The sequence below is a fragment of the Battus philenor genome, unplaced genomic scaffold, assembly GCF_028537555.1.
Source record: "Battus philenor isolate CCGP_79_NKW_IND1 unplaced genomic scaffold, ilBatPhil1.0.hap1 SCAF_7, whole genome shotgun sequence".
In the NCBI taxonomy this organism is placed as follows: Eukaryota; Metazoa; Arthropoda; class Insecta; order Lepidoptera; family Papilionidae; genus Battus; species Battus philenor.
In genome coordinates, this window is record NW_027181737.1 from 7606696 (window position 1) to 7633402 (window position 26707).

A 26707-nucleotide genomic window follows, 5' to 3' on the forward strand; every position below is an offset into this window, starting at 1 on the left:
TTTACGATTTTTTATTAATTTCCTTTTAAGTGCTAGAACAGAATTAAGTTATTCAAGTATTAATTTTTTCAAAGCTTGTATATTGTTAAGCATACCTGGAAAACTGACTTCCATGTTTAAATTATAAAATTAAATTTGCATTATTCCAATATCTAAATCTATGCGAATATTTTTGTATATTTTGTAAGGGGATTTTACCAGTTTTTGAAGAATTATCTATCAATGGTGTAGGATAGTTATTTGCTGTGGTACAAGCATTTTTGCCCTTGTGTTTTTTGATAATATATTTTTAATGACATGCAATCAGATAATGGTTACTACTCTTTTAAGATATGGAATTAACCTCAATTTACTCAGGTCTAACATGAAGCTAGACTTATTTAAACTTCATCATCATCATTTCAGACGTAGTACTGGACGTGCTGCTGCGCCCGCTATAGGTTTCTAATGAGACCGATGGGGCACTGCTTGTATCAAGCGTTTTTAGATGACCTTAACAAGGTGATTTGTCCACCTCGACGTCCTGCGCTGCATTTGCAAGTCTGTGGTCCTGGCTCTCAAACTTTAAGGCCTTAGCCATATATACTGAGCGTTATGTGATTGAACCTTATTTCTCAAGGTTGATATATATAGCTTGTGTGGTTATTTTAAATAATTCTAATACTATTATATAAAAAAAACAATTCTAATATAATAATTTATATTACTTTTATAGATAAGAGGTAACTGGATAAAAAGGGATACAGTAAACCACCCACAGTTTTGTAACAAACAAATTAATCTCTTTTGTAACATGTTCCATCAACATCGACATTTTAGTATAAAAGGTAAATTGGTCTTGTTAGATTATCTATGGCTGTGGCAAGAGAATCTAACTTGACATTGACAATGATATTGGTGACACTGACAGTACTAGTCGTTTTGTAGTTGGTCGTGAATCGATTACGAAATATTTATTTATCAACTTTCTTAATATAAAACTATGTCACATTGGATCTATATGAAAAGCTGACATAAAATGTGTAGTAGAATAAAATTTTATAGAAACGTTTCATAATAATTAGTTCCTTTATTTCAAATTTTATGTACTACAGAATGTTTGCACAACGTTCATGTTTTCAAGTTACTTCAATCGTAAAACATCAATGGAAATATTGTACACAGTGTATCAAGTTATTATCGTCTCAAGTTCTCAAGCATAGCACAATAAATGAAGGACCTTGGAATTTGTACACCGAAAAGGTGGCAAAGGAAATTCTCTCCCCAGATACTCATCAGGAAAAGGTTGCGCAGCATCTACAGAAGATTTATGAAGAAATAATAACTTTTAATAGACCTTCGTTACCTACCCAACAGAACGCTTTATTCAGATTTTTTAGAAAAAGTGAACCAGAGAAGATTGTGGCTCCAAAAGGACTTTACATTTATGGAAGTGTTGGTGGTGGTAAAACTATGCTAATGGACCTATTTTTTGAATCTGTGCCAGTAAGTAATTATTAATACACATTCTTATTCCTACTGTATGATTAGTGTAATAAAAAAGTTTATTATTGCAGATAAAAGAGAAACTCAGGGTCCACTTCAATTCATTTATGTTAAATATTCATTCAAGAATTCATGAACTTAAAATTAAATCAGGCAAAGGTGCACGATCATTCAGAGATGAGGGGTCTAAACCTTTTGATCCTATTCCTCCAGTGGCTGCTGACATTACACAGGAGTCTTGGCTTATCTGTTTTGATGAATTTCAAGTGAGTATTACTACACTAATGTAATGTAAATAAATATAATATTTATCAACAAACTCAATCTTTAGCTTTGTAATGCCCACATATGTCTAAACATTATTAAAATATGTTCTATTACATTCTGTTAATACAGGATACTGGTTTAAGTATCCTGGTAGCACTGTTGATGTATCACTTTACTGGTATCATGTGTAACTCCTTTGTTACTTGATTTATTTTATATATTATTCTTTTTTCTTAGCTAAGGTCACTTATTTTGCACTTGATGTATTGTATAATAATTTAATTCTTTATTGTTCTTGATTTTACATATTTTTGTATATTTTTAAACTAATATATGTATGAGGTTATATATATAAATGTTTGCTTTTATAGATATATTTAATCCATGTTATACATTGCATTGTATTACTTGTTGTTTTTCTGATGGTATACTGTGACTTATAGTGCCTTGAGTTATGGGACTGCCAATAATACATTTTTCTATATGATGAGGTGTATGTACAATTACAAGTATTAAATATATAAATAAATAATTATGGATTTTTTATATTAATAAACATTTATTTGTGGCAGGTAACAGATATAGGTGATGCTATGATATTAAAACGACTCTTCACACAACTGTTTGATAACGGCTGTGTGGTTATAGCGACCAGTAATAGAAAACCAGATGACTTATATAAAAATGGCTTACAAAGATCTAATTTCCTTCCATTTATACCAATTTTGAAAGAACACTGCACAGTAGTACAACTAGATTCTGGTATAGATTATAGAACTAGAGGTTTGAGTAATAAATATAGTAAATATTTTGTGTAAGTATATTTTGTGACTGGTTATTCACAATCATTGCATTATTACTATAATGAATTATGTCAATTTTTAAAATAATCAATTATTATATCATCCACCAATATAATAGTAATAAAACTTTTTGATTTTGATTTCAATATGTAAATACTTAATGTATCAATTATTTCAGTAACAGCGAACATAATGAAGATGATAATGCGGTTGATAATCTATTTAAATACTTAATATCCATGGAGACTGATACTGTAAGAGCTCGCGTTATTAATATCATGGGAAGAAATGTAAAGTTCTCTAAATCTTGTGGAAGAGTCTTGGATTCTACTTTTGAGGAGTTGTGTGATAGAGTATGTTGAAAATAATAATGTGATAACTTTTCTTTGCATAAAATATTCACTTTTGTTTCATACATGCGTATAAATATACACTGAGGCTTATATTAAATTCTGTCTATCAGTTCATTTCATTAAACAGGTGGATGGTAGCAAAGAATAAAACGATTACTGCTCAGATGTGTTGTGCTGACATTACATTTTAATTAAAACTTATTTCAAACAATAATTATATAATTTTTTATTATTAGTTATTGATAAAACCTTGAAGTTGATGACTCAAGGCATCAATATATGGTCTTTCATGTTGTGCTTCATTGGAAAGTCATTGAACAATCCATGTAGAGAGCTAAGATTGGAATTTCTCTAGGAGATTGAATGAGTAACAAGATTAAAATCAATATTTTTGAACATCCATATTAATAATATATAAAATAATTTCTAAAAATCTATTCCCTATTGATTTGTACTATGCTTAAACTGTTTTTCTTTCAGCCTCTAGGTGCAAGTGACTATCTTGTGATATCAAAGATCTTCCATACAGTTTTTATACGGAATATTCCACAATTATCTATTATGAAGCATAGATCTCAGTTACGCAGATTTATTACCCTCATTGACACCTTCTATGATAACAAAGTTAGAGTAAGTAAAAATGAAAACAATGACTAACTAATCACAACAAATTGGTATTTCTTATCACATGACAATAAACAAAGTACACCAACATTGTAAGTCTAATTTATTATCTTTTGTGTGTTCATAGATGATTCACCTAAAATATTCTATTTTATTTGAAGGTTGTCATTGCAGCTGATTGTGAGCCAAACAAACTATTTAGATTTGAGGAAAAAGACGAGTATGGTGATGCTGACAGAGCTTTAATGGATGATTTGAAAATAACTAAGGACTCTGTAAGTTAACTTAATTTTCCAGGATAAATATTTTTGTATAAACTGTTAAAGTTAGGTCTAGTACTACTATTACTACTATTACATGCTTATCTAACAATGGATAGTAATTAAAAACAAAAGAATTTTTATTGTAAATTGCCTATACATTAGACAAACATAACTAACATAGGGCAGATTAGCAAGTTCAAACAACAACTACACAGTGTGCTGAACAAATGTCTTCTGGAGCCTTAAGGCAGTAGAGTGTACAATATACTGTCAATAGCAGCGCAGAACATCCACCTACAAGCTGGAAATACTATTTTCTCAAGATTGGCAAAAGACACTGAATGCAGTCAACTTCCAACTGAACCTAATGGAAATCTATAGAAAAGGCCAAGATTGTAGTTCCTACAGCTAAAATGATGATGAAATTAAAAATAACTAATTCAACACTATTTGAAATGGATTTTAATAACAGCTGCAGATTTAATACAATTTCCCAATTTCCTATGTATAACATTAATTTTTTTCTTAAGTCTTCCTAAGTGGCATTTACAGTTTCCATAGATTGGTAGTAGTGGTAGATGACTAAATTAAAGGCGACATTTAAAATCGAACAAAATTCTTACCAAGATTGCATTAAATATGAGATCTTATAATATAGTTTGATTTATTATAAGTGTATAAGCTTTAGATGTGAATGTATGGTTCATTTTCTGTTGATTAATGTTTGGTACACCATATCCAAAAAATCAATGGTTTTTGAAATAATAAATAACATAATGATAATACAGTAAAAGAAAGCATTTTTAAAATTTTCTTTATTAAAATTAATTATTGTTTACAATCTGTCTCTGCAAACTTTGTACTGCCAGAAGTTATTGGCCTGTTGCATTCCAAAAAAAAAATAATGTAACATATTTCACAGCTAACACTTTATATTTTAATTTCAGATTATTGAAAACAAATGCTATATATTCACCATTTTAGGCATTTACAACTATAATGAATCATCCTGTAAATGACACTTTTTTTTACATTACTCCATTTGGGCAAAAAATGTCTTTCAGTAGCAAGTATCATTTATGAATCTTAATTCTAAACGTTAATATTATTTTTTGACAGGATGATGCTAAAGCAGCTATTTTTACTGGAGAAGAGGAAATGTTTGCTTGCGATAGATGCCTTTCGCGAATAATGGAAATGCAAACTCAAGAGTATTGGAATAAATGGGGAAAACATCTTGAATGATTATGTTCCTTAATAACATTAATCTATTGTGTTCTATAACATAGCCAAAACAAGTTTACTATTATTGTTAAATTTTATAATTAACAACTTCTCTTACTCTATTATTTTTTTATAGAGTAAAATTTTACACTAGGTGATAGTAGAGTACCTTTAGTACAAACATGTTGAGGAAGTTGTTGATGCAGTATTAAGTAACTTTCATTAGTATATAATGTATCAAATCATAAATTAATCTTTATTATATTAAAAAGAATTATTGTATTGTTATGTAGATGTTATAGTGTACTAATGTTTTTCTGAAATTTTTATAGCCATTTTCTTATATTGATATTTTGATGTTTAATAAAAATCACATAGAAATGTTATTGTAGTGAGGTAAAAATAAAATGTGTTCAAGTCACTGAATATTTATTAAACACAACTGAATTAATGTTTTCCTTATTACCTAATCATACATATGGCTATAATATTCTTGATATATCTGAATGTATGTTTCTTTCTCGGTTGGTGACATTTTAGCGATGACATCATCGTCCACGCTTGTCAGAGGAACCGCTTTACCGTTAACCAATACTGTTGGGGCGTTGTCATCTGAATCTGAATCTTCACTTTCCATTTCAGCTGAAAATAAATTATTTTGGTATAATACATTATACAATTGCTTCATATCGGTCAATTTCTTTAACTTTTGTTTGCAAATGCAAATTTCGTCAATTCATTATCTTAAATTCAACATGTGTGAAGAAGTAACGACACATTAATAACTGCTAAGTTAAGACATGATACTCAATTTTTTTTTATGACGTTCTGTAACAAACCTTTGGTTAGTGATAAATATAACTGCATTAATCATATTATGATCAAGTTTTAATATATCTGGTAAGTTAAAAAATAGTGATAAATGGACAGTCGTAATGTTACTAAAACAGACAATGCGCTTCATTCAAATACCGTTAGTTTTTGTCAGCCTATTTGCCAGTATTAAATAAAAATTACATTACATTTAAAAACTTGCTTCATTGATAGTTTAATGAAGTAAGTGATGCAAAAATGTTGGCGCGTGTGTGGACTGTATAACCAGATTAAATAAATGGAAATGATGGTGGTAATTTAAATATAATTATACAAAACTATGTAACAATAAAATAATACGTAATAATAAACTGATAGAACAAACGAACGGGCAAAACTGCATCGTGACACAAAATGTCAATATAAATAGTATAAAAAACAAATATAGAAACAAAGATGTTTTAAATAACCCAGTCAGCTGCCAACATTTAACTCAAAAACGAAACACCTTTTAATTACTTAAAAAATACAAATGTCAAGTGTGACCATGTAACTGTATATTACTTTAATACATTTATAGTTTTTCTTAAAAAAATAAATTATATTAAACTAAATTAAAAATTAATATAAAGTAAAATTTTCTTACCAACAGATGCGAGTTCATCTTTAAGTTTATATGGATCTTTAGATTCGGTATCACTAGAATCCGAACTGTCTGGTTCTATTCCTTTCAGCGCGTTAGACACATTGTTGCCTAAAGAGAAAGTAGATGAAATCAGAACAATAACTTTATTGTAGTTACAAATCTTTATGATAGGAAATTATAAAATCTTTAGTAGCGACAAACGAGACCTGTCCCGTCTTGGTGCGGTTTAAATAAAGTGATAGGACTGTCCTCCTTGTGGATTTATACATGAATGAATAAGCTTATTAATCTTTTATGTATTTTTAATTTATTTCTTTACTTTTATAATATATAACTACACAGTGTTTCTCGAACAGAGCTACTACCAGAAAATTGTTGTTTACAGTGCTACCGACACCTGTCCACCGTCACTGCTTGCGGCGACAGAATTTATGCTTTGTACCCTAAATTCTCACCACGCCGTGCTTTCTTAAGCCGCGATATTGCTGTTTCAGTAGTACTATAATAATAACGAGCAAAGAATGTTGGACGGGGTAGCAAAAGTTGTCTTTTGCATATGGATGGCTTATTTTGATTGTTCCTTTTTTATATCATATGATAAGCAGGTGCAATAAATACATATAGCATCTTTGATTGATTTATACTTAACATTATAATGTGATTTTGTTGTTTTTGTTTAATATATGTCTCGAAAAGTAAATCCGAAAACAGTAACAAGCAGTTGCATATAAAAACCCAACACAATTTTTTGCCGCATGTAAACGGATTTTTAATTCATTTATAACTGTTGACGTTCACTACTATTATCGGCCCCTTTTACTTGCTTACAAAAGTACGGTTCAACAAAAGCTTTATTATGGTCGAGTTAATATTGTAAATTTGGAAAATGAATTATAAAATAATCAAGATAATCATAATAATAACTTGATTAAAGAACCATGTTAAAATACACCCATTTTATTAATCCACAATATTATTACAATTTAATATTTATCAAAATCTCTATATGAAAGTTGTCATTACCTGATGTATTTTGTTTTTCGTGTGCGAGCAGGACAGACATGATGTCATCGTTCTTTTCTTTTCCAGTACCTTTCGCATTGCTAGCGTTGCTTGCAGCTTTCTCAAGTGCCATGTCTGATGAATGTACGCTATCGCCCTGGTATTATGATAAAACAATATTTCATATAAATATTAAGAAATTTTTCATATATATTTTAAAAATAATATTAGTTGTCGTAGTTATTTGCTTTAATTTGTCTCGAATCCCCATAGAACCTCATAAATTGCAGAGATATTAGATAAACACATATTTCCTGAAATAGTTTTAGATTACTGCACGGTAGGGAATATGTTTACAGAGATGGTAATTTCGGTATAAGTATTATATCTTTATATATTTTTTGTTTTCAGTGGAAATCTTCAGGTCTTTAAAGGGTTTCCTGCTTTAAGGACTGTATACGTTCTATTCTTAAAACCTACTCGACTGTCATCCTTAGTACTTTGCAATAAAACCAAGGTCCTCCGGGGAACACCGATGTCTCTATCTATAGTTCGTTAAAGCATGCAATGAATGTAAAATCGATTTAAATTAAAAAGTCAATTTAAACTGACCCGTTGATACCGGCTAATTAGTAACAATTCAACAGGGATTAAAGCCTTAAAAAAATTGGTGACAGGGTGTAGGACGTTGATCTACCGTGTTTTTAACGCGTATATTATAACCTTGTCCAGTAGGCGGATGAGCTTATTCAACTCTTCTATCCCTTCACACTGCTGCCTTGCATCAGGATCTTTATTACATCAATCGGGCTAGTCGGCTAGTCTATCCCAAAATGGATAAAATGAGTAAAACATCAGTGCTATACAACTGTCTATTATTATTGTTTGTTCTTTACGATAACGAATATATTAATTATTTTTTTATTTTCCTGACTGACGTCATAATTAATGTCACGAGATGTCAATGGATGAGGACATCCCAAGACCGGTAATCGAGACGATTTTTGTATGAGACTTGCAGTGGGCGTCTAATGGGTGATAAGATGATGATAATGCAACTGTTTTATTTCAATAAACCTTTCTTTTTAAACAAATTTCAATTAAATCCCGTATAATATCGATATAGCAATGAATATATCTGTACCTGGTCATTTGTAACGATAGTGCTTTCCACCATCCAGATAGGTCGTTCCTTGCGCAGTGCGTTTGCATCCGCAGCGGCATCAGTTTCTCCGATGGTGACATCAACGCGCGTCTCCTCCACAGCAAGCCCTTGGTTGCGAGTCGCCTCTCCCGACCATTGTTCGCTGCCAGGCTTTGGTTGCTGCTTCATTGTTAATCTAACAACAAATGTCTAGATTATACACAACATAAATGCGAATAATTTTTCACTAATATATTAGTTGGTTGAGGGCAGCGCAATACTGATCATATTGACTATCCTTGGGGGTGGCAGTAGGTGTCTAAAGGCTGATATGATGATGTTGATATAGTAGCTATCCCCCGCCTTTTGTCAGTGTAATTTCATAAATTCTTCATATTTTTTTAATACAGCTATTTATTTTCTTATTTCAAGTTTAAAAATATGCATTTTTAATGACTGACCCCACAAATTGTGCGAGTATAATTTCATAAAATCGGTAAATAGCTGACATCTACTCGACGAAAAGAATATTCTTACTAAATTTCAAGTTCCTAAGCCTTATGGTTCCAGAGATATCGTGATGAGTCAGCACATAAGTGGAAATCTTTTAGTAGATATATTCCTCTTAATATCTTATTAAAAATGTGTATATTATTTTTTTTCACTCGAGTGGGTCTGTAGGTGCTTAACTTAGATATCTTTACAACAACTACTCGAGGGTATCCTCGGGAGATTGAAGACGGGCCGTTACATTTTTCTACTGGCTTAGGTTGTTGTAGGATATAGTATCTCGTAATTCGACCGAAGGATGCTGTCAGTGTTGTTGATTATCAGTTCATCGGAAAACATTTGTGTACGTTGAATGTATCATCATCATTTTAGCTGTAAGTCATCCATTGGTGGGCTCTCAGATTTCTAAAAGGATCGGTTTGAAGCGGCCTGAGTCTCGCGTCTTATGATAACCTTTACAAGCTCATCTGTCCACCTATCCTATGTTGCGCTGACCGGTTCATGGTTCCCACTCCAGAACCTTACGGTCCCAGCGACCGTTGATTCTATGCGCTATGTGATGTGACTACAGCCACTTCAACTTATCTATCTCTGTCCCACACTACCTATGTGACGTTTTGTCAGTCGTTGTATTTCGTGCGACAGAGATAAGCCAAAATTAGCCGATTGTCTCTTTCTAAAGGTAATGCAATTGCAATATTTATCGCCGGGTACTGTACATTTAGTGACGACAGACAATACATTTATAAAAAAGTTTGAGTCCAAATATAAATTCTTAAATACCCTCTAATAGTATTGATGTCCACTGGTTCCGGTTCTAATATTTCAGGAGCTAATTTAATACCCTCAACTTCTCTCAGTAATATGTAAAGAGTTTCCAATTGTTCGTTAAATTTCGCCAGAAGTAATCTAGAATCCTTTTTAGGAAGTGCAGACTGATCTTCTTCAACGACTTGGTTACAGAACGTGCATCGGAACTCCTGAGTCATCATGTCGTAGAGCTGGTCTGCCTGGAATATGAATTAATGTGACAAAAAGATATAATGGCGATATATTTCTTTGTTTAAGACCAAAAACACAATCAAGTCCTCACAATGTCCTCAAAACTAATATGTGAATAAGTGGAAGTGTAATAATGAGTAAAGTACTGCTTGATGAAAGTGTTAAGAAAATACGTCAAGGTTAAATGAGCCTAGTACGGCGGCGACCAGTCTTTTAATATAATTTATTATAATTTTTAGTCGAAACGGCGGTCTAGTTTTTTGACGTTATAGCTGATTATATTAAGTTTGTTTGTTTCAGCCCATAGATACCCAATGCAAATATTATATAACAAGATATATCTTAATCGCTACGCTTGGCAGAAGAGTCGGCGTTTGCAGTATGGTATTATGTTGCGCAGAGTACGCTGCCGCATTCTCTTTAAGCTGTTTTACCGAGTATTGGCAAACTCATATAATTAATGCACAAAGTGTACTTTTTATATCTAATAGTAATAAGGATTTGGTAACTTGAGCATTGATCACTACTTATAAATACTGACACTCGTGTCTTGCAAAAATTTTAAACAAGAGAAAAAAAGGAAACTATAATTGAAACAATAAAGGCACGGACTCTAATGTATGTAACATAGAGAAAGAAAAATTTAAAGAAAGTGGGCTTTAATTTTATTGTTTTGAAATACTGATGTACATATACTAAGAAATAAACATATGTTAAAATTTAAAAAAAAAACGGATTGACTTACTTCGAGGTCTGTAAACGTTTTACCACACGAAGGACATTTGAAACTGGCGCGACTCGTAGCGTCTCTTTCCTCCGTCTCCATCCGCTTTCTCATCAAGTCCAATTTGTATTTCACAACGTTTACGAACGTTTTGTAATTTATGAAGTAGTAGTTTACTTTCTGCGCTTTGCCGTCGAGACCTAAAAATGTTAGTTAAAACAATAAAAATACCAATACATAATGTTTCCTTCCCAAAAAAACTGTAATTCATAGTTATATTATCTGTTATTATAAACGTCATTTATAAACGCATTAAATAGGATTAGGTTATCCTTTTAAAATAATTATCGTAGTGTATGTGACAATGTTATTATAAATAATTAAAATATTTAACATTACATTTATAATTTCACGAAATGGTTCGTTTGAATATATGATAATAATATTGTACCTGTTTCCATTTTCAATCTAACTTGTATAAATTTGTCATTTTTTAAAGTAGCAATTCGCGCCCTTAACATTTTCCTCTCAAACTTTAAAAGCTCACAAATATCGTCTTCTTTCATACCTGTAACAATAAATATAATTAAGTACTTATTGCACTTTCTCCTAAAACACAAAATAAAGATGAATTTACTCACAAGGGTTTCTGACAAGCATATCCACTATTAAGGCATCTTCAATTGTATAGAATCCTCGTACAACAAGCCGGGCCAGTTGTTTTAAACTGCTGGGCACTTCGGTAACCAGTCGCTCTTCTGTCATTATTGCTAAAATTTATGTAAAAAAAAATTAGATTCCACATTCCATTTTGCAAGGCGTTGTGATTATAACTTTAAACGTAATCTAAAATTATTTGTAACTCAATTTACGAAAACTGAATGCGGTCAGTGTCCAAGAAGACCCAGAACTTAGTAAGCTTACATATCTACTGGCAAAGTTTTTATATTAATAAAAAAAGCTATTAAAAAAAAACCTTATTTTTTCAACGGACTTAAACTGCTATCCAAATAGCATTTACATGATCCGCGGGTTCATGGTGGTATGGCGCCTGGCCTGAGATCTCTTTTAAGGAAGCGATGCTCGTAGGCTACGGAAGACGCTTTGACGCTCAGGCCGTTATATATTACAGTTTCACCGGATTGGGAGACTAGTATATAACGAGAGCTCACATATCGCTTCGACAGGCGAATTCCATGGAATGACTAGGCCCAAGGGCAAAGGCTTAGGCTGTAGATAAAACTCATTTAGCGTTATGAAACAAAGGCGCCCAAGGTTGGGCCGAAACTCAACTTAGTCAGTTGCTATTGCCTAGCTACCATCTACTATCACATTCAGGAAATGTTATCACCGGGGGAGGTGGCAGAAAAAACCCCAGCTTTCCCCATATGCTGAATGATGGGGGACAATATTAATTAGGATTGTGTTGAAGTATAGGGAAAATTAACTATTAACTTTGTTTTGGTTTATAGATGTCATTATGTTGAATTTGACTTATATCTAAATTTGTAAATCTGCTTCTTTCTAACCAAAAATTATTAAAAACTGCACTTATGGATTAAGAATATCTCTTTTTTTAGTGTACACTTACTTTAAATTACATGAGACATAGAGCTATAGATGTCGCGATAAATATTTTGCATAGTGAACATGTAGTACAAACTTTCTCTATTAGACGAAGCTGCAGTAATAAAGAAAAGACTTTCCCTGACATGTGGTTAACATTCTAAGAATTTCGAAAGCATTTCAGAACTGATAAGAAAATCTAATTAAAAAGATTTGAAAATTAATGTATTTAATTATGTTTACACTTACTACATTACCAACATTGATTAAAATAAATAGCAGTATTCTTTTACATTATACATATAAGATCAAAAACTATTGTAGCTCTAAATTATGTAATGAACACTTCATATCATGCATTGTATTTGTACATGTTTATCAATACTGGAAGGTTTCTTTGATACTACAACATTACAAGACTTGACATGATCATGCTTCTTACTGGGGCAATATTTTTGTTACATTTAATAACCTTAGTAATAGTATAGAAATACTAAAACACTTGTATTTTATCACTTGTAATATACACTTACCATCAATACTTTAAAACAGTACCCTAATAACCTAAATAATTACAAATTTGAAGGGGAAATAAAACAATGAGTAAAAATAGCAAAATACTCTTATTTCATTAAAAAATAAAGACAATTGGTTGAATAATAAAGTAACAATATTCGCTAACCAAATTCAGTCTTGCAGAAATAACAAATGAATTAATAAATTACCATATCTTATTCAGCTACAAATACATTGGCAGTTTTTGGAAAAAAAAAAATGGCAACAATATAAATTTGTTGTTATTTGTTGAACACATTCCAATATTTATTAATAATAATCATATCAAAATTTAAATAAAATGTTTAACAAAAATCCTTTCATTTTGGATTTAAAAATGGTCTCTTTAAAATATTTCTAAAGCATCTTCATTATTATCTAGTTGGCTGTACATGTTTCTTTCTGTGCTGTTTTTGTAACAACTATTTTTGGCAAAATGTATATAATCAAAATTAATACAAATGTGCATTTTTTCATTTAAGGCAATGAAGTTGTTGATTAATGTTACGTTTCGAAATAAAATTAATGAAACCAAATGAAATTTAATCTTAAAATCACCATCTTATTCAGAATGAGTTCTCTCCAGGATGATTTGAATATTATCAAGTGTTTGATATATTATTCTAAAATTAGGTCGATCACTGGGATGGTGATTCCAACATTGCTTCATTAAATCATATACACAACGTGGAGTATTATCAGGGCAAGCAAGAACATTTCCGTCTTTCAAAAATCTGACTACTTCTTCATGAGTCATTCCAAAGTAAGGTTGTAAAGCAAATGAAAATATTTCCCACAGGCATACTCCATATGCCCAAACATCAGATTCTAAAGTATACTTATTATATAAAATACTTTCTAATGGCATCCATCGTACAGGAATAGCATCATGCTCATCCCCCTTATAATAGTCTTGCAAGTAAATTTTATGAGATAGTCCAAAATCTGCAATTTTGACTACCATATCATCATTAATAAGGCAATTCCTTGTAGCTAAATCACGATGCACAAATTTTCTATCAGAAAGATAAACCATTCCTGAAGCTATTTGTCTAGCAATGTGCAGTAGATCTAAGTGATTAAGAGGGGCTGTCAGTAGTCTTAAATCTTCTCTGTTCTCCACAGCAGGAGGAAAAGCAGTCGCAGTACTGCATGCCCTTAAGTATTCATTTAGATCACCTTTACCCATATATTCAAACAACAAACACATTGGACGACCAATTGCACAAACACCAAGTAATTTTACAATGTTTGGATGGTCAAAGTCAGCCAACAAACATGCTTCTCTTTCAAAATCCAGTTGCAAATCATGAGAAGCTTCATCTTTAAGCATTTTTACAGCAACAAGAGTAAATTCTTCTTCTGGAACCAAGCCAGGAGCTTTGGCCTGAAAAACTCTACCAAAGGCACCCTGACCAAGATCTTTAATATAAATAATATTATTTCTTGGGAATTCCAACTTTTCCAGCTTTGGATTCAGCTGTGCACCAGTGGTGTGATAGGCAAGATTACTAGGCAGCTTGTCCAAATCGATTTCCATGTTTTGCATGTTTCTACGACTGGACATGCTAAATTTAGAGTAATGACTTTTCAAAAAATAGTGGCACAGAAGAGTTACAGAAGCTATACCAAGAATACATGCCAGACCTCCAATAGATAAAAGTAAGACAAAAGTAGGTGTAAAATAGTTTTCCATAACTATATTTGGTCCATTTACATTATCAAATTCTTCGCTTGAATTAGCACACATGGGTATATCACAATGTTGCCACCTTATATTAGGGTCCATTGTGTAGCACCAAGGTTTGCGCTCTTCTCCACCTGCATTTCTACAGTAATTGGTCGAGTTTTGAACCTCTGGAAATACTAGCGGAGGTCTAGTGTGTTGATGAGGATATTGTGATTCCCAAGCTTGACAAGCTAAACCAGTTTCTGTAATATTCATAGATCCTTGATAGTAGCGCCCATTTCCTTTGACACAAGACACTGTCACTTGACTATAGTCCATATCTGTTATACCAGCATTGTTGCAAGTCACTTCAGTGCCTTTGCCAGATAATCTGGGGAGCTTGTCACATTCAGGCAAACGAAAATGTCCTCTAGATTCAAAAAACACTCCTCTGCGTTTTTGTTCTTCAATGACAATCCAATTATTGTAACAAAATTGCATTTTTACAGCCATACAATCTTCATAACAAAGAGGAAGACCATAAAATCCTATTCCGTCTTTGTCGATGCATTTAGGAAATGCATAAGCACATAGTAATTTTTCTGCTCTGCTTCTACACGGTTCTTTGAGAGTTGAAATCATTTCTTTCCAGAGACTAGTTGTGATTTTCTCGTTTTCAAGACCGCCCGTACGATTATACCAAACGTACCCGGTAGTGTAATTCTTACAAATTTGTCCATTGTATGGACCACAGTAAAGGTACACTGATTTTACAACGAGAAGCACAATAATTACTTTGTAATACACGGTCATTGTTATAACGTTAAGAATACCTCAAGATACTTATCATTAGATAGTTTCATTTTAACTTTAAACCTTGTACAAAAAGGTTAAAAATACCATATACACTACACAATGGCGGACGCATTATTTATTATTGATTTTAGTTAAATTTCCTAGCACAGTAAAATAAGCAACGGAGGAAAATACTGTCACAGATAACCGCAGTTTAGAAAGGAAATAGAAATAGCTTTAAAAATTGTTTGACATTAATATAGATAGTTACATTTTTTTAACCACTTCAAAAATGTTACTATAATAGTTTTTAGTAATGTTTTACGTTGCCTTTATAAATAAAATGTATTTTCACAACAAAATAGTTATACATATAAATTGAGTTATGAATTAATGAATATTTGCACATGTACATAAGTATTAAAGTAGAGATAAATTTAACGTTCAGTCTGAACCAAAATCCGTAATCCTTTATGTTCGAAACTTCGCGGAAACAAAATTCGCGCTATGAACTATAAAAACTTCTTAAAATGTTATAGAATACGTTCTGTTTTTATTACAGTGGGCTAAATAGAAAATTTTATATTTAAAAGACCAAAGTGGTGAACATTTTGTTTTAGTAGCTGTGCCTGCGACGTCGTCCGCGTGGAATTTAATAAAAAAATTATCCACTTTATTTAATTCCTTTTTTCGGCTATGAATTTTTCTAAAATAAAAGTAGCCTGAGTTGCTCGTTATATCAGCTCCTTATATCCTTACATCGGCTATTTGCCAGCATAAATTCGGTCAAAATCAGGCCAGCTATTTAAGAGATTAGCCGAAACAAACAAACAAAAAGTAATTTTGGTATAAGTACCGTATATATATTATGCATATTGTAAAAAACGGTTATTTTAGTATTATAAACATGCACACAAATTTTATGTGTATAGATTAAAAAAGGCGGATTAATTTTTTAACTTGTATTAAGGAAGTCGATTCTTGCAGTAAACCGTAAATTAGTAATTTTGATATTATTTTAAAGAGTATGATTATGGGAAAAAGTTTTAAGTCACGAAGTTTTTTTATCATAATTTTAATTATTGATTGCAAAATCCCAGTTACCTTAGGTAAAAGTCAGGAAAATTTTATAAAACAATTATGTTACCAATCAATATTAAGTATAATTCAACGAGGTTAGTGAAGTTACCCAACACCAATCTTATTTCGTCTCGTGTATGGCAATGTTTTATTTCGTTTACAATGTTGGTAGTCAACATGAATTAAGTATGGTGAACATCAAAATATTTAGGATAAAACATCACCTGTGAATGGCGGCGATTGAAAAAGTGAAAGTGGTTGTCCTCGGTGACTCCGGTACGTTACAATCTTTACTTTTGCATCTTACGCAGAAAACTGTAAACTTCTTTTTATTAAACACTATTTCACCAAACAACGCATTAGAGTAACCTTTTGCCAACTTGTCATTGCCCATGACATATCATGTTAGGCAACGTTCCAACTTTATGGCAATATATTATTTTGGCGGTAATATTAAAAGTTGGCTTGAGTATCGTTGTAATTTTTTGCCATATGTAACTTACATAGATTTTTTTTAAATATTGATTAGTACAAGATTATTATGATTTTTAAATGGAAAATTTTAAAGGGTACTAAATTAAATAAATATCGGCATTTTGGATACAGGATGCACAATTTCTTAAATTTATAGAAATAAAGTGAAAATGTGGGCGGAAGCCATGAAAAAGAACATGGATAAGGTATTTAAACTTTATTTAACCACGAATTATTTGATACTAGGAGTGTAGTGAGATTGGTTTTTAATATAAATTTTGCAACTTTTTTAACATGTTATTTAAAATGCCTCTGCAGTTGAATAACTTTTAAAAGATAACGAGTAATTTTGTCGAAATTTTAAAATTTATTTTAAGTACTTTTATTTCTATGGTGCTATTGAAATGTTTAAAAAAATATACTATCAGCTAGAACTATGCTTAGTGTGCTTCAATCTATTGTCTCTACCTTCTTTTTTATAATAGCACATTATAAATATCTTTTCAAATCATTGCTGCAATATAAAACGAAAATAAGGATTTTATTTTTTATGTTTATGGCACTAATAACAACAATGAAAATATATTATACATGCTTAAAAAATTAGATAAATTTGTTTATAGAATAAGCAAGGCATGTAGAAAGTCTTATATTGAAAATATAATTTAAAACATTCAAAAAGTGTGTCCAAGTTGTATTCTCCTCTTTCACATTTTGTATGGTATTTATTTTGTCGAAAAAAAATTTTGCCGTCGATTTAGTTTGTTGTTACAAGAAAGTTGTAGTAAAAAGAAAGAAGTGAATATTTTCTAATCATGTTAGACAATCACTTCTTACTTTTTCTCTTTACGAGTCAACATTAATATAAGTAATAAGAGAGGATTAAATAAGCTATTGACTTAATGGAGTAAATGGAATAAAACCAATGATACAAACTGCATATTTTTTATGTAAATTTTTATTTTGAAATATATATAATTAGCTATTTTGAAATATACATGGTGGAATCATATTTTAATTGTGTCATGATAGCTTTTTATTAAAAACCAAAGTAATGTAGCTCCATTGCATGAGGTAAACATAAATATACTACATACAATACAACAAATTGTCATAATAAATAATATTTTAATTTCAGGGGTTGGTAAAACGTCTTTAACATATTTAATAGCTCACAATAAACCCTTGGTGTCACCGGGATGGACTGTAGGTTGTTCTGTAGAGGTGAAATTGCATAGATTCAAAGAAGGTACGCAAGCACAAAATACCTTTTTTGTGGAACTTTGGGATGTTGGAGGTTCCAATGGTCATAGGAATACTAGAAATGTCTTCTATCAACCAACACATGGTAACTACATTTATTAAAATACAACTGACAAAATATAATATTATTTTTTTTCTTTTTTATGGTCTTCTCTCCTTTCACTCCCTATTTTGTTGGGAACAGGGTTTTGTTGGGGCAATAATTTTTTTAGTTCTCTTTTTATTTTTGTACAGTCTCTTTCTCTTCTTTCACTCTTTAACATTTGCTCAATACATTATTCATTTATCTTTATTCCTTTTATTCATCACCTAATGTATTACATTTTTACTTAGATTATTTATAATGTACTATATTATAATTTTCATCTTCAGTTCTAACATTTAGTGTTTGATTTACATTTGTTTTGTTTTATTATTTTGATATTTATTTGTATTTACATTATTATTGATTGTTATTATTCATTTTTAGCCGACCACTGAAGTGATGTTAAATTATTTCAATAATTTCAGGAATAATATTAGTGCATGATTTAACAAATAGGAAAAGTCAAGTAAATTTGCAGAAATGGCTTACTGAAATTTTGAATCAAGATAACTCCAATCCTAATTTTCAACAGTTTGATGTGGATCCAGAGCAATTTTTAGGCTCTACGCAGGTACTAAGATTTTATATTTATTATCAATGATGAATAAAAATTATAACTGGTATCTACAATTATGGGGTTGTATAGGACATTTTTCTATAATATACCAGATTGTCTTACTTACTTTTGATGGTAAAAATTCTAATTTAAATTGTCTGTTTGGTAATTAGGTTTGCATAATCTAGTGTTAATTTAAAAGTTTAATACGTGCATTAAAATTTCCGCCCAACATTTATTTTTGGGAGGAAATAAGTAATTTACAGAATTGCTACTGTGTTTATAAACTTAGGTTAGACTTCAAGGACTATTCAAACAATATGTAATTTCATATGGCCTTTTCAAACTATGAACATTGATTTGTCATAATGGTTTTAATATTTTTTTTAGATTCCTATACTAGTCATTGGTACAAAGTTTGACTTAGCTGAAGAAAAACAAAGGAAAAATCAGTACAGAAGACTCTCCTCTAGTATTGCAGAGCAATGTGGGGCTGACGAGATATTTGTCAATTGTTTTCAAGCTAGGTAAATCATTAATTGTGGATATTATTATTGTTTACATGGTCTTTTGTTTGGCATAGATAATTCTTAGACAAAGGTGTTATTTGTTCTAACTGAAAAATAGTGGTTTGGATTGATTAATTATTTTATTACACATAACATTAATTTTAAAGAAAAGTTTTTATTTGTGGCTCACAAATACTGTTTTCTCATTAGAATGTATGGGTTAAATGGATATGAGATGTCAGGCAGAATGTTGACATACCTACATCTCTTTAAAGTAACTAAGCACAAGGATTCTCTGGGAGTTTCGGCACCTTATACAATCCACCGTGTTGGGAGGCCGCCAAGCTGCTAGGTAGTTTAGGTGGATTATCCATAAAGTCACTGGGCTGCTGGGAACCATGTGAGACCTTAGCTTGGGCTGACACTTGATACACATCCAGCATTTTGAGTCCAAAGTGCCATAGAGGGCCGAGCCCCAGCTTGTATAGTTGCTATTATTAACAAGAGTGCAGATAACAATTTACAAGGCTGATTTAAATGTTCAATATTATAAAAAAGACAGATAATTGTTTATTATTGTTATATTACCCATCTAGTTATCTTAAGTTTAATCAGAATTTTTTCTGTTATATTTATTATTGGAGTGTCAATTTTTTTTTACAAATTTTAATGAAATCTCAAGATATTCTTTCATTCAATCATGACAGTTGATAGACACCCATTGCAAGATATATGCCTTCCTTAAAGATCGCTAGAATAACTTCAATATATGTATCTCAATGTATATATTATAATTTATATATAATAAATTTAAATAAGCATTAATTATCTTGATAATAATTTCACTTCATGTTATTTATCATTTTGTTTATTAACAACCCAATATAATTATTCCAGATCTCTTGCCCCTGGTACAAGCAATTCTGTTAAATTAACAAGGTTTTTTGACAAGGTTTGTATTTTTTAAGAATATTATATTTTTAATATGTCATACATTTCATTGTTTAAATTTATCTCTAGCGGACAAATTTAAAAATGTATTGTTGATGAAAATATCAAATTAACACTATTATTATATTTGTTTAATAAATATTTTTACAGGTTATAGAAAGGCGTTACTATTCACGTGTAAGCCCGTTCTCTGACAAGAGGCGTATACCGCCTTATATAATGGCCAGTTCGACGCCGTTATCTGCTAACAAACCGGCGCAATATTTAAGTCCACGTTTCTATCATATGGATTAATATTGAAAAATGTATTTATAATAAAGATGTGATTTAAAGGTTATTATCAAAACTTGTGACTTTACTTTTTGTTTTTTTTTTTCATTTGTTATCCCAGCAGCTGAAAAAAATTAAATCGTGCAAAAAAGAAAATATTTAAAAAAGTAGTATTTTTATTTTCTCTATTCGGTTTGTAAATATTATAACAAATGTAAACCCCGAATATTTTTTAATTTACACTCTTTCAACCGGTCCTCTAGGAAATATATGGGCAAGGCCTATATGCTACTGTGGACTTTCTACGGCTGATATTATGTTATTAGCTTGTTCTTGAGTCCAAGATATCTTATGTTATTAACACCCGAGTACTGGGCGTACCTTTCTTCACTTAAAAATTATAAGATGGTGCAAACCACAGCGTTAAAAAAACGACATGGAAACGAGGTACAGTTAAGCGATGCTACGTCCGTCGTCGTAAATTTAATTACAATAAGGAAATTATGTTAATTTTACGTTTAAATATTAATGCTGCTTTTTTCATAAGGTTATTAATATAAGTTTTCGAATAGACCGTAATGTATCAAACACAAAAAATATTTAAATGTTTTGAAATTTAAAAAATATTAGCTGGGTAATTAAAATAATAAAATTGTGCTGATAAATAATTAGCATTATTCGCAAGTCGATTATATATCGAACTTCACTACCTAACGCTTGACGGTGAACGAATATAATTAGTCTCAGTCAGAAATACTGTTATAATTAAAATTAAACAAAACATTGTTTTTCAATTTTCGATCTCATTTTTATATGATTGTTGACCATATTTTCTAGGCAAGCATGTTCTATCATATATCTCGTCATCGCTTAACATCAGATGAGACAGGTGTCAATTTTTTTGCCTATAAACAATAACAACAGTAAACCTGTGATAAAAAAGGATATGGCCGTCAACGTAGTGTTCATACAAAAAGGTGATGAGAGCAGTAACGGAAAGAATTCAAAGAAATCTTGTCCGAAAGCAAAAGATTTTATCTCTAGGGATGAAGATAGTCCTTACAACATGTCGTGTATTTTAGAAGGTGCCTTAGGACTTGCAGCCTATAAGAGACGCACTAGTAATTAATTAACTGATGAAAAGAATAGGGTGGTAAAATAAAAACAACTACATAAGCGGTATGCAAAGGACGGTCACAGAAAATGATGAATTTTGTTTATGGATAAAATTTATTTTACAATCGAGTTAATTTTGACTAATAAAATGACCTTATTCATGCTGAAAGCTCTAAGAAAGCTTCCCAATTAGTCAACAGTCCCAATTAGTTTTGGCGAGGTGTTAGCTGCGGAACCATACCTGCCTGCCGAGCCAAATTTTGAAAAAGGTATCAAAACATCGATACAACTATCATTGAGCAGGTAGTTAAGCTTCTTAATACATCATTTTCAATAATCAAGAATAGTCCTTTCAGTAATACCCGGCACCGGGTCATAAATCATGATCTACCCAATCTTGGATACAAACGAACGTTCCAGACTTCATCTGAGCTGAAGACTGGCTGTCATCTAGTCCTGATCTTAATCCACTGGATCACGATTCATGGTCGGTTTTTCAGAGTTCAAATCAGACAATAAGACTTGCTCAAAACCCTAAGCCGTTTAAGCGAGGATGGTCAGGAAAGGCCCGCGCCATTCCCGAGCACCGAGGAATTCTTGCTTCGCAAACTTACACACACACAAGAAACATTCAGAAGACTCGCTCGCAGGTAGTCGACGCGGACGGACGTGCGCTCCCATAGTGCAGTCCCCGGCAGCCCATGCTGCCCGCCAAAGTTACCGACGAGTAGTTGTGTAAATCAGTGTTCGACGCGACAGCCCGCCGGGCGGTCGTGTCTAGTGCAAGTGCGCGCAGCCGACGGTGCGCTCAGAGCGCCCGAGTGAGTGAGTGTGCACGTGCCACGCTGAGGTGGAAAACGCCGCTGGGTTCCAGTGGGGTAAGTACACCAATTATTTCGTCTCCCTTGGGAGACCAATTCAACGCCCTTACCTCCCGTTGGTGGCTGCCGCGCAAGTGAGCAGGCTACCGAGGGAGGAAAGACTCTCTCTCCCTGCCGCTAGGCGGGGAGTAACTGACGCGACCACCGAAACAGCACCAAGATGGAGGAACTAGGGAGGCACCTAGTCCTCTTCCTCCAGGAATCCCACCCCAAGCTATGGGAAGGCTTCATAGCGAAGCATAAACGCTTCCTCGGAAGCGAAACCGACGACGGCACAGCAGTGCCGGAAAAAAACCCAAAGGCCGCACACAGGCCAGAGACCCGTCCGACCCCACAGGGCCGGCCCTCCACCTCCTACGGGAGGTCCAAAACGACCTCAGAGTCAGAGTCCAGCGGCTCCGACATGGAGGTCGAACACGTTAACTCGACAGGTGACGAGGGCTTCACCCTCGTTACTAAAAAGCGCAAACGTGCGCTCAAAAAAAGCGAAACCGAGGACACCTCGGTCCTCCCATCCCCAGGCGCGTCGCCGCCTAAGAAAGTGGCCCAGACGGAGCGCAAGGCTCCGTCCCCCGCCCAAGAAATCGAATCACAGGCACCCAGGGGTCCCAAACCCCCTCCGCCCATTATCCTTCAGGAGAAGGGCAAATGGGATGAGCTATCCAAATGGATAGCCAGAAACAAAATTTCTTGCCTTAAGGCAAAAAATACCCAGCAGGGTATCATTATCAACATAGGTACGGTAGACGACTACCGTAAACTTACAAAGCACCTCAGGGCACAGAACATAGGGTTTCACACCTATGCTCTCCCGGAGGACAAACAGCTAAGGGTTGTCATCAGAGGCATCCCTCTTGAGGTTGACGCAGGCCTGGCCTTCGAAGACCTTAAGGCACAAGGCATTCCGGCGAGGAGTGTCTACAGGATGTCCAACTCTAGGACAAAACAACCCATCCCCTTGTTGATGGCTTCAATTGAGCTCTCCCCGGAGGGCAAAAAAGTGTACAACGTAAAAACGTTGTGCCAGCTCAGCGGCATTAAAATAGAAACCCCGCATAGGAAAGGACAGGTAGGGCAGTGCCACAACTGCCAACTATACGGACATTCGGCGCGTAACTGTTACGCCCGCCCCCGATGCGTTAAATGTGATGGAGATCACAGCACAATTAAGTGCGATAGACCGGCCAACTCGGCCGACCCACCAACCTGCTGCCTGTGTAAGGCTGAAGGACATCCCGCGAACTATCGCGGATGCTCCAAAGCTCCGCGCAGGCACCGCGGGGGTGCAAAGCGCAATCAGCGCTACCAGCACCGCCCCCGCCCGGAACCACGCGGTACCACAACCGCCACCCAGCCACCGCCAGCGCCGCTGCGCCCGGCACCGGCTCCACTAGTCTCGGCATGGGCCAAACCCCTGCCGGGAACCCAGTCAGCTCGAGCTGCGGCGGCCGCAAGGCCGCAACCACCAGCACCAGCAGCAAGAAAACCCACCCCCAGGGCAGGTATGACAGACTTAGGTGCGGGACTAGAGTCCCTTACGGGATTTTTGGACCGTATAGATATCGATAGCGTCCTAGCGCTATCAAATGACCTCCACGCCGCTAGCGGGTGGAAAGAAAGGATGGAGGTGGCGATCAGACACGCCGCAACAATCAGGGCTCTCAAAGCAGAGCACTAAACACAAGAACTAACCACAATGGGTAGTACAAATACACAAAGGACTAAACCTAAAACACTTACTGTCGCGTACTTTAACGCGGCCGGACTCCAGTCTCAGAGGGACGAGATCGGCTTGTTTCTTAGGGAGCACGATGTAGACATCATGCTCATTCAAGAAACATTTCTTAAACCAGCAACTCGCGACCCCAAGATAGCCAATTATGAAATAGTTAGACAGGACAGGCTGACCGGACCATTAGGCGGCACCCTGATCTATTACAAAAGAAAACTCCACTGTGTGCCTATCACACCCCCCCCTTTAGTCAACTTAGAAGCCACCATCTGCAAGGTGGCAATGACGGGCCATCAGTCCCTAGTAATTGTGTCTGCATACCAACAATGCAAGAAACCAATATTAGAATCGGACCTGGAATCCATTATGAATCTAGGTCCAGCAGAGCTTCTGGCAGGTGACCTCAACAGTAAACACACCTCCTGGAACGCATCAGGTCAAAATCAGAACGGTAAGGTGCTCTTCAAGCTAGCGGGGACACTTAACTATGACATAGTTGCTCCAAATAAGCCGACGAGGTACTCACATTCAGTCACCCATCGGCCGTCAACATTAGACATAGCGTTGCTTAAAAACATAACATTAGAAGTAGCAGCTATAAAGGTGGTACAAGATCTTACATCTGACCACCGACCAGTAGTCATGAAGCTGGGCCGGTCCGGCGGTGAGGTCCCTCTGACCAAAACCGTTGTCAACTGGCGTAGCCTCGGGGTCAAACTCGAGGCCACGAAATCCCAGTACCTGGATGAGATTCCAGACGAAATTGATACGCCCGACATAGCATGCCGAGCGATAAAATCCTTAACAGCTCACCTCTCATCAGCAATCGAAGAAGCCACAAGGGTGATACCCGAATCGGAACACCGACTCGGGGCTCTCCCAGGCTCCATTCGGAGGCTGATTAGGGAAAAGAATGCCGTTATGAGGCAGCATGACAAACATCCTTCTCAGGTAAACAAACAGAGACTGCGCCGCCTACAAAGGCAAGTGAAAGCGCGCGTCTCAGACTTTAGACACGATAGGTGGGATGCGCTGCTTCAGGACCTGGAACCGTCGCAGTACGCTTTCTGGCGGCTGGCCAGAAGCCTGAAGATGGACAACTGCGCAACCATCCCTCCCTTAGTTAGGACAAACAATGCCGATCTCGCCTTCGAGGACTCAGAAAAGGCCGAATGTTTAGCCGACAGTCTAGAAAACCAGTGCACACCATCTACGCACTATACCGACCCTATTCACTTACATCTGGTAAACACAGAAGTAAGTAGGAGAACCGCACTCCCCCCAAAGGGAGATGCATTACCGGAAGTGACAGAAAAGGAAGTCGCCGAGATCATAACAGATCTCAAACCTAATAAGGCACCCGGGCCGGACGGCATCACCAATAGGGTGCTCCGAGCCTTGCCCGGGCAGCTACTAACTCTGCTTGCAGGTATTTTCAATGTCCTGCTAGCCAGCTGCACCTTCCCCGACGAGTGGAAAGAAGCGGTCGTCATCGGCATCCCCAAGCCAGCCAACCCCCGAGAGCTGCCAAGCAGCTACCGCCCCATCAGCCTCCTCTGCACCATGGGAAAAGTGTACGAGAGAATAATCCTATCAAGATTGAAGAAATTCGCATTCGGTCAAAACCTCATCCCGGACGAACAGTTCGGGTTCAGACCGAAGCATTCATGTGTACACCAAGTACACAGACTGACAGAACACATACTGTCAGGTCAAGGAAGATCAAAAAAGCCCGTCCTCACCGGCGCACTTTTCTTCGATGTCGAGAAAGCGTTCGACAAAGTCTGGCACGAGGGCTTAATATATAAGCTCTATCAACTCAAGGTGCCCGACAGGCTTGTGCTCACCATACAAGCCTTCTTGAAGAACCGCACGTTCAGATATCGTGTGGAAGAAGCCCGGTCCTCCAAAAGACCGCTCCTGGCAGGAGTACCACAAGGCTCCTGCCTCTCACCGCTCCTATTCTCGCTGTACACCAGCGACATACCAAAAGACCCCCAGGTCGGACTAGCTATGTTCGCCGACGACACGGCCCTGTTCTACACAGACAAGCATCAGGGCCGAATCACGATCAGACTCCAAACCGCGGCCAACCGCCTAGGCGAATGGTTCCGGAAGTGGAGAATCAACATCAATCCGGACAAAAGCGAAGCTGTCCTCTTCGGCCAGAAATTCGAAAGAAAGCCGATGCGCAGACTCAAGCCAGTACCTGAGAGAAGGAAACTAGGCAACATCACCCTCTTCGACCGTCCAATCCCATGGAAAGCATCGGTCAAGTATCTAGGAGTCACCCTAGACTCCCGACTAAACTTCTCACCTCACATCAAAACCGTGAGGAACAAAGC

At 34.9% G+C, this 26707-nt stretch overlaps 4 protein-coding genes across 4 annotated transcripts; 2 read left to right on the plus strand and 2 right to left on the minus strand.

Annotated features, from left to right (window-relative positions):
* The first annotated feature begins 915 nt into the window (after nt 1-915).
* On the plus strand, nt 916-5445 carry LOC137930897 (putative ATPase N2B). Its single transcript, XM_068774249.1, has 7 exons — nt 916-1485; nt 1557-1751; nt 2325-2566; nt 2734-2908; nt 3389-3538; nt 3694-3807; nt 4915-5445. The coding sequence occupies exons 1-7, from the start codon at nt 1084-1086 to the stop codon at nt 5038-5040; spliced, it is 1404 nt and encodes a 467-aa protein (XP_068630350.1). The 5' UTR covers nt 916-1083; the 3' UTR covers nt 5041-5445.
* On the minus strand, nt 5312-16924 carry TfIIEalpha (transcription factor IIEalpha). Its single transcript, XM_068774250.1, has 9 exons — nt 16750-16924; nt 11502-11630; nt 11312-11428; nt 10882-11060; nt 9918-10144; nt 8625-8820; nt 7502-7637; nt 6479-6586; nt 5312-5661 (listed from the first exon to the last, which is right to left on the minus strand). The coding sequence occupies exons 2-9, from the start codon at nt 11623-11625 to the stop codon at nt 5486-5488; spliced, it is 1263 nt and encodes a 420-aa protein (XP_068630351.1). The 5' UTR covers nt 11626-11630; nt 16750-16924; the 3' UTR covers nt 5312-5485.
* Nucleotides 13031-15640, minus strand: Nrk (Neurospecific receptor kinase). Its single transcript, XM_068774279.1, has one exon. It carries the CDS (start codon nt 15461-15463, stop codon nt 13544-13546), a length of 1920 nt encoding a protein of 639 aa, XP_068630380.1. The 5' UTR covers nt 15464-15640; the 3' UTR covers nt 13031-13543.
* LOC137930899 (rab-like protein 3) lies at nt 16696-20859 on the plus strand. Its single transcript, XM_068774251.1, has 6 exons — nt 16696-16801; nt 18138-18347; nt 18773-18918; nt 19294-19430; nt 20310-20364; nt 20514-20859. Exons 1-6 carry the CDS (start codon nt 16756-16758, stop codon nt 20655-20657), a joined length of 738 nt encoding a protein of 245 aa, XP_068630352.1. The 5' UTR covers nt 16696-16755; the 3' UTR covers nt 20658-20859.
* Nucleotides 20860-26707: the final 5848 nt, after the last annotated feature.

Coding starts and splice junctions, on each gene's coding strand:
- TfIIEalpha (XM_068774250.1), bottom strand. CDS start 11,625: ATGACAGAAGAGCGACTGGTTACCGAAGTGCCCAGCAGTTTAAAACAA. Junction 8,821..9,917: donor GACATCAATACTATTAGAGG/GTATTTAAGAAT, acceptor ATTTGTTGTTAG/ATTAACAATGAAGCAGCAAC. Junction 7,638..8,624: donor CTATCGTTACAAATGACCAG/GTACAGATATAT, acceptor TCATAATACCAG/GGCGATAGCGTACATTCATC.
- LOC137930899 (XM_068774251.1), top strand. CDS start 16,756: ATGGCGGCGATTGAAAAAGTGAAAGTGGTTGTCCTCGGTGACTCCG. Junction 16,802..18,137: donor GGTTGTCCTCGGTGACTCCG/GTACGTTACAAT, acceptor TTTTAATTTCAG/GGGTTGGTAAAACGTCTTTA. Junction 20,365..20,513: donor TAACAAGGTTTTTTGACAAG/GTTTGTATTTTT, acceptor ATATTTTTACAG/GTTATAGAAAGGCGTTACTA.
- LOC137930897 (XM_068774249.1), top strand. CDS start 1,084: ATGTACTACAGAATGTTTGCACAACGTTCATGTTTTCAAGTTACTTCA. Junction 3,539..3,693: donor TCTATGATAACAAAGTTAGA/GTAAGTAAAAAT, acceptor TTTTATTTGAAG/GTTGTCATTGCAGCTGATTG. Junction 3,808..4,914: donor TGAAAATAACTAAGGACTCT/GTAAGTTAACTT, acceptor ATTTTTTGACAG/GATGATGCTAAAGCAGCTAT.
- Nrk (XM_068774279.1), bottom strand. CDS start 15,463: ATGACCGTGTATTACAAAGTAATTATTGTGCTTCTCGTTGTAAAATCA.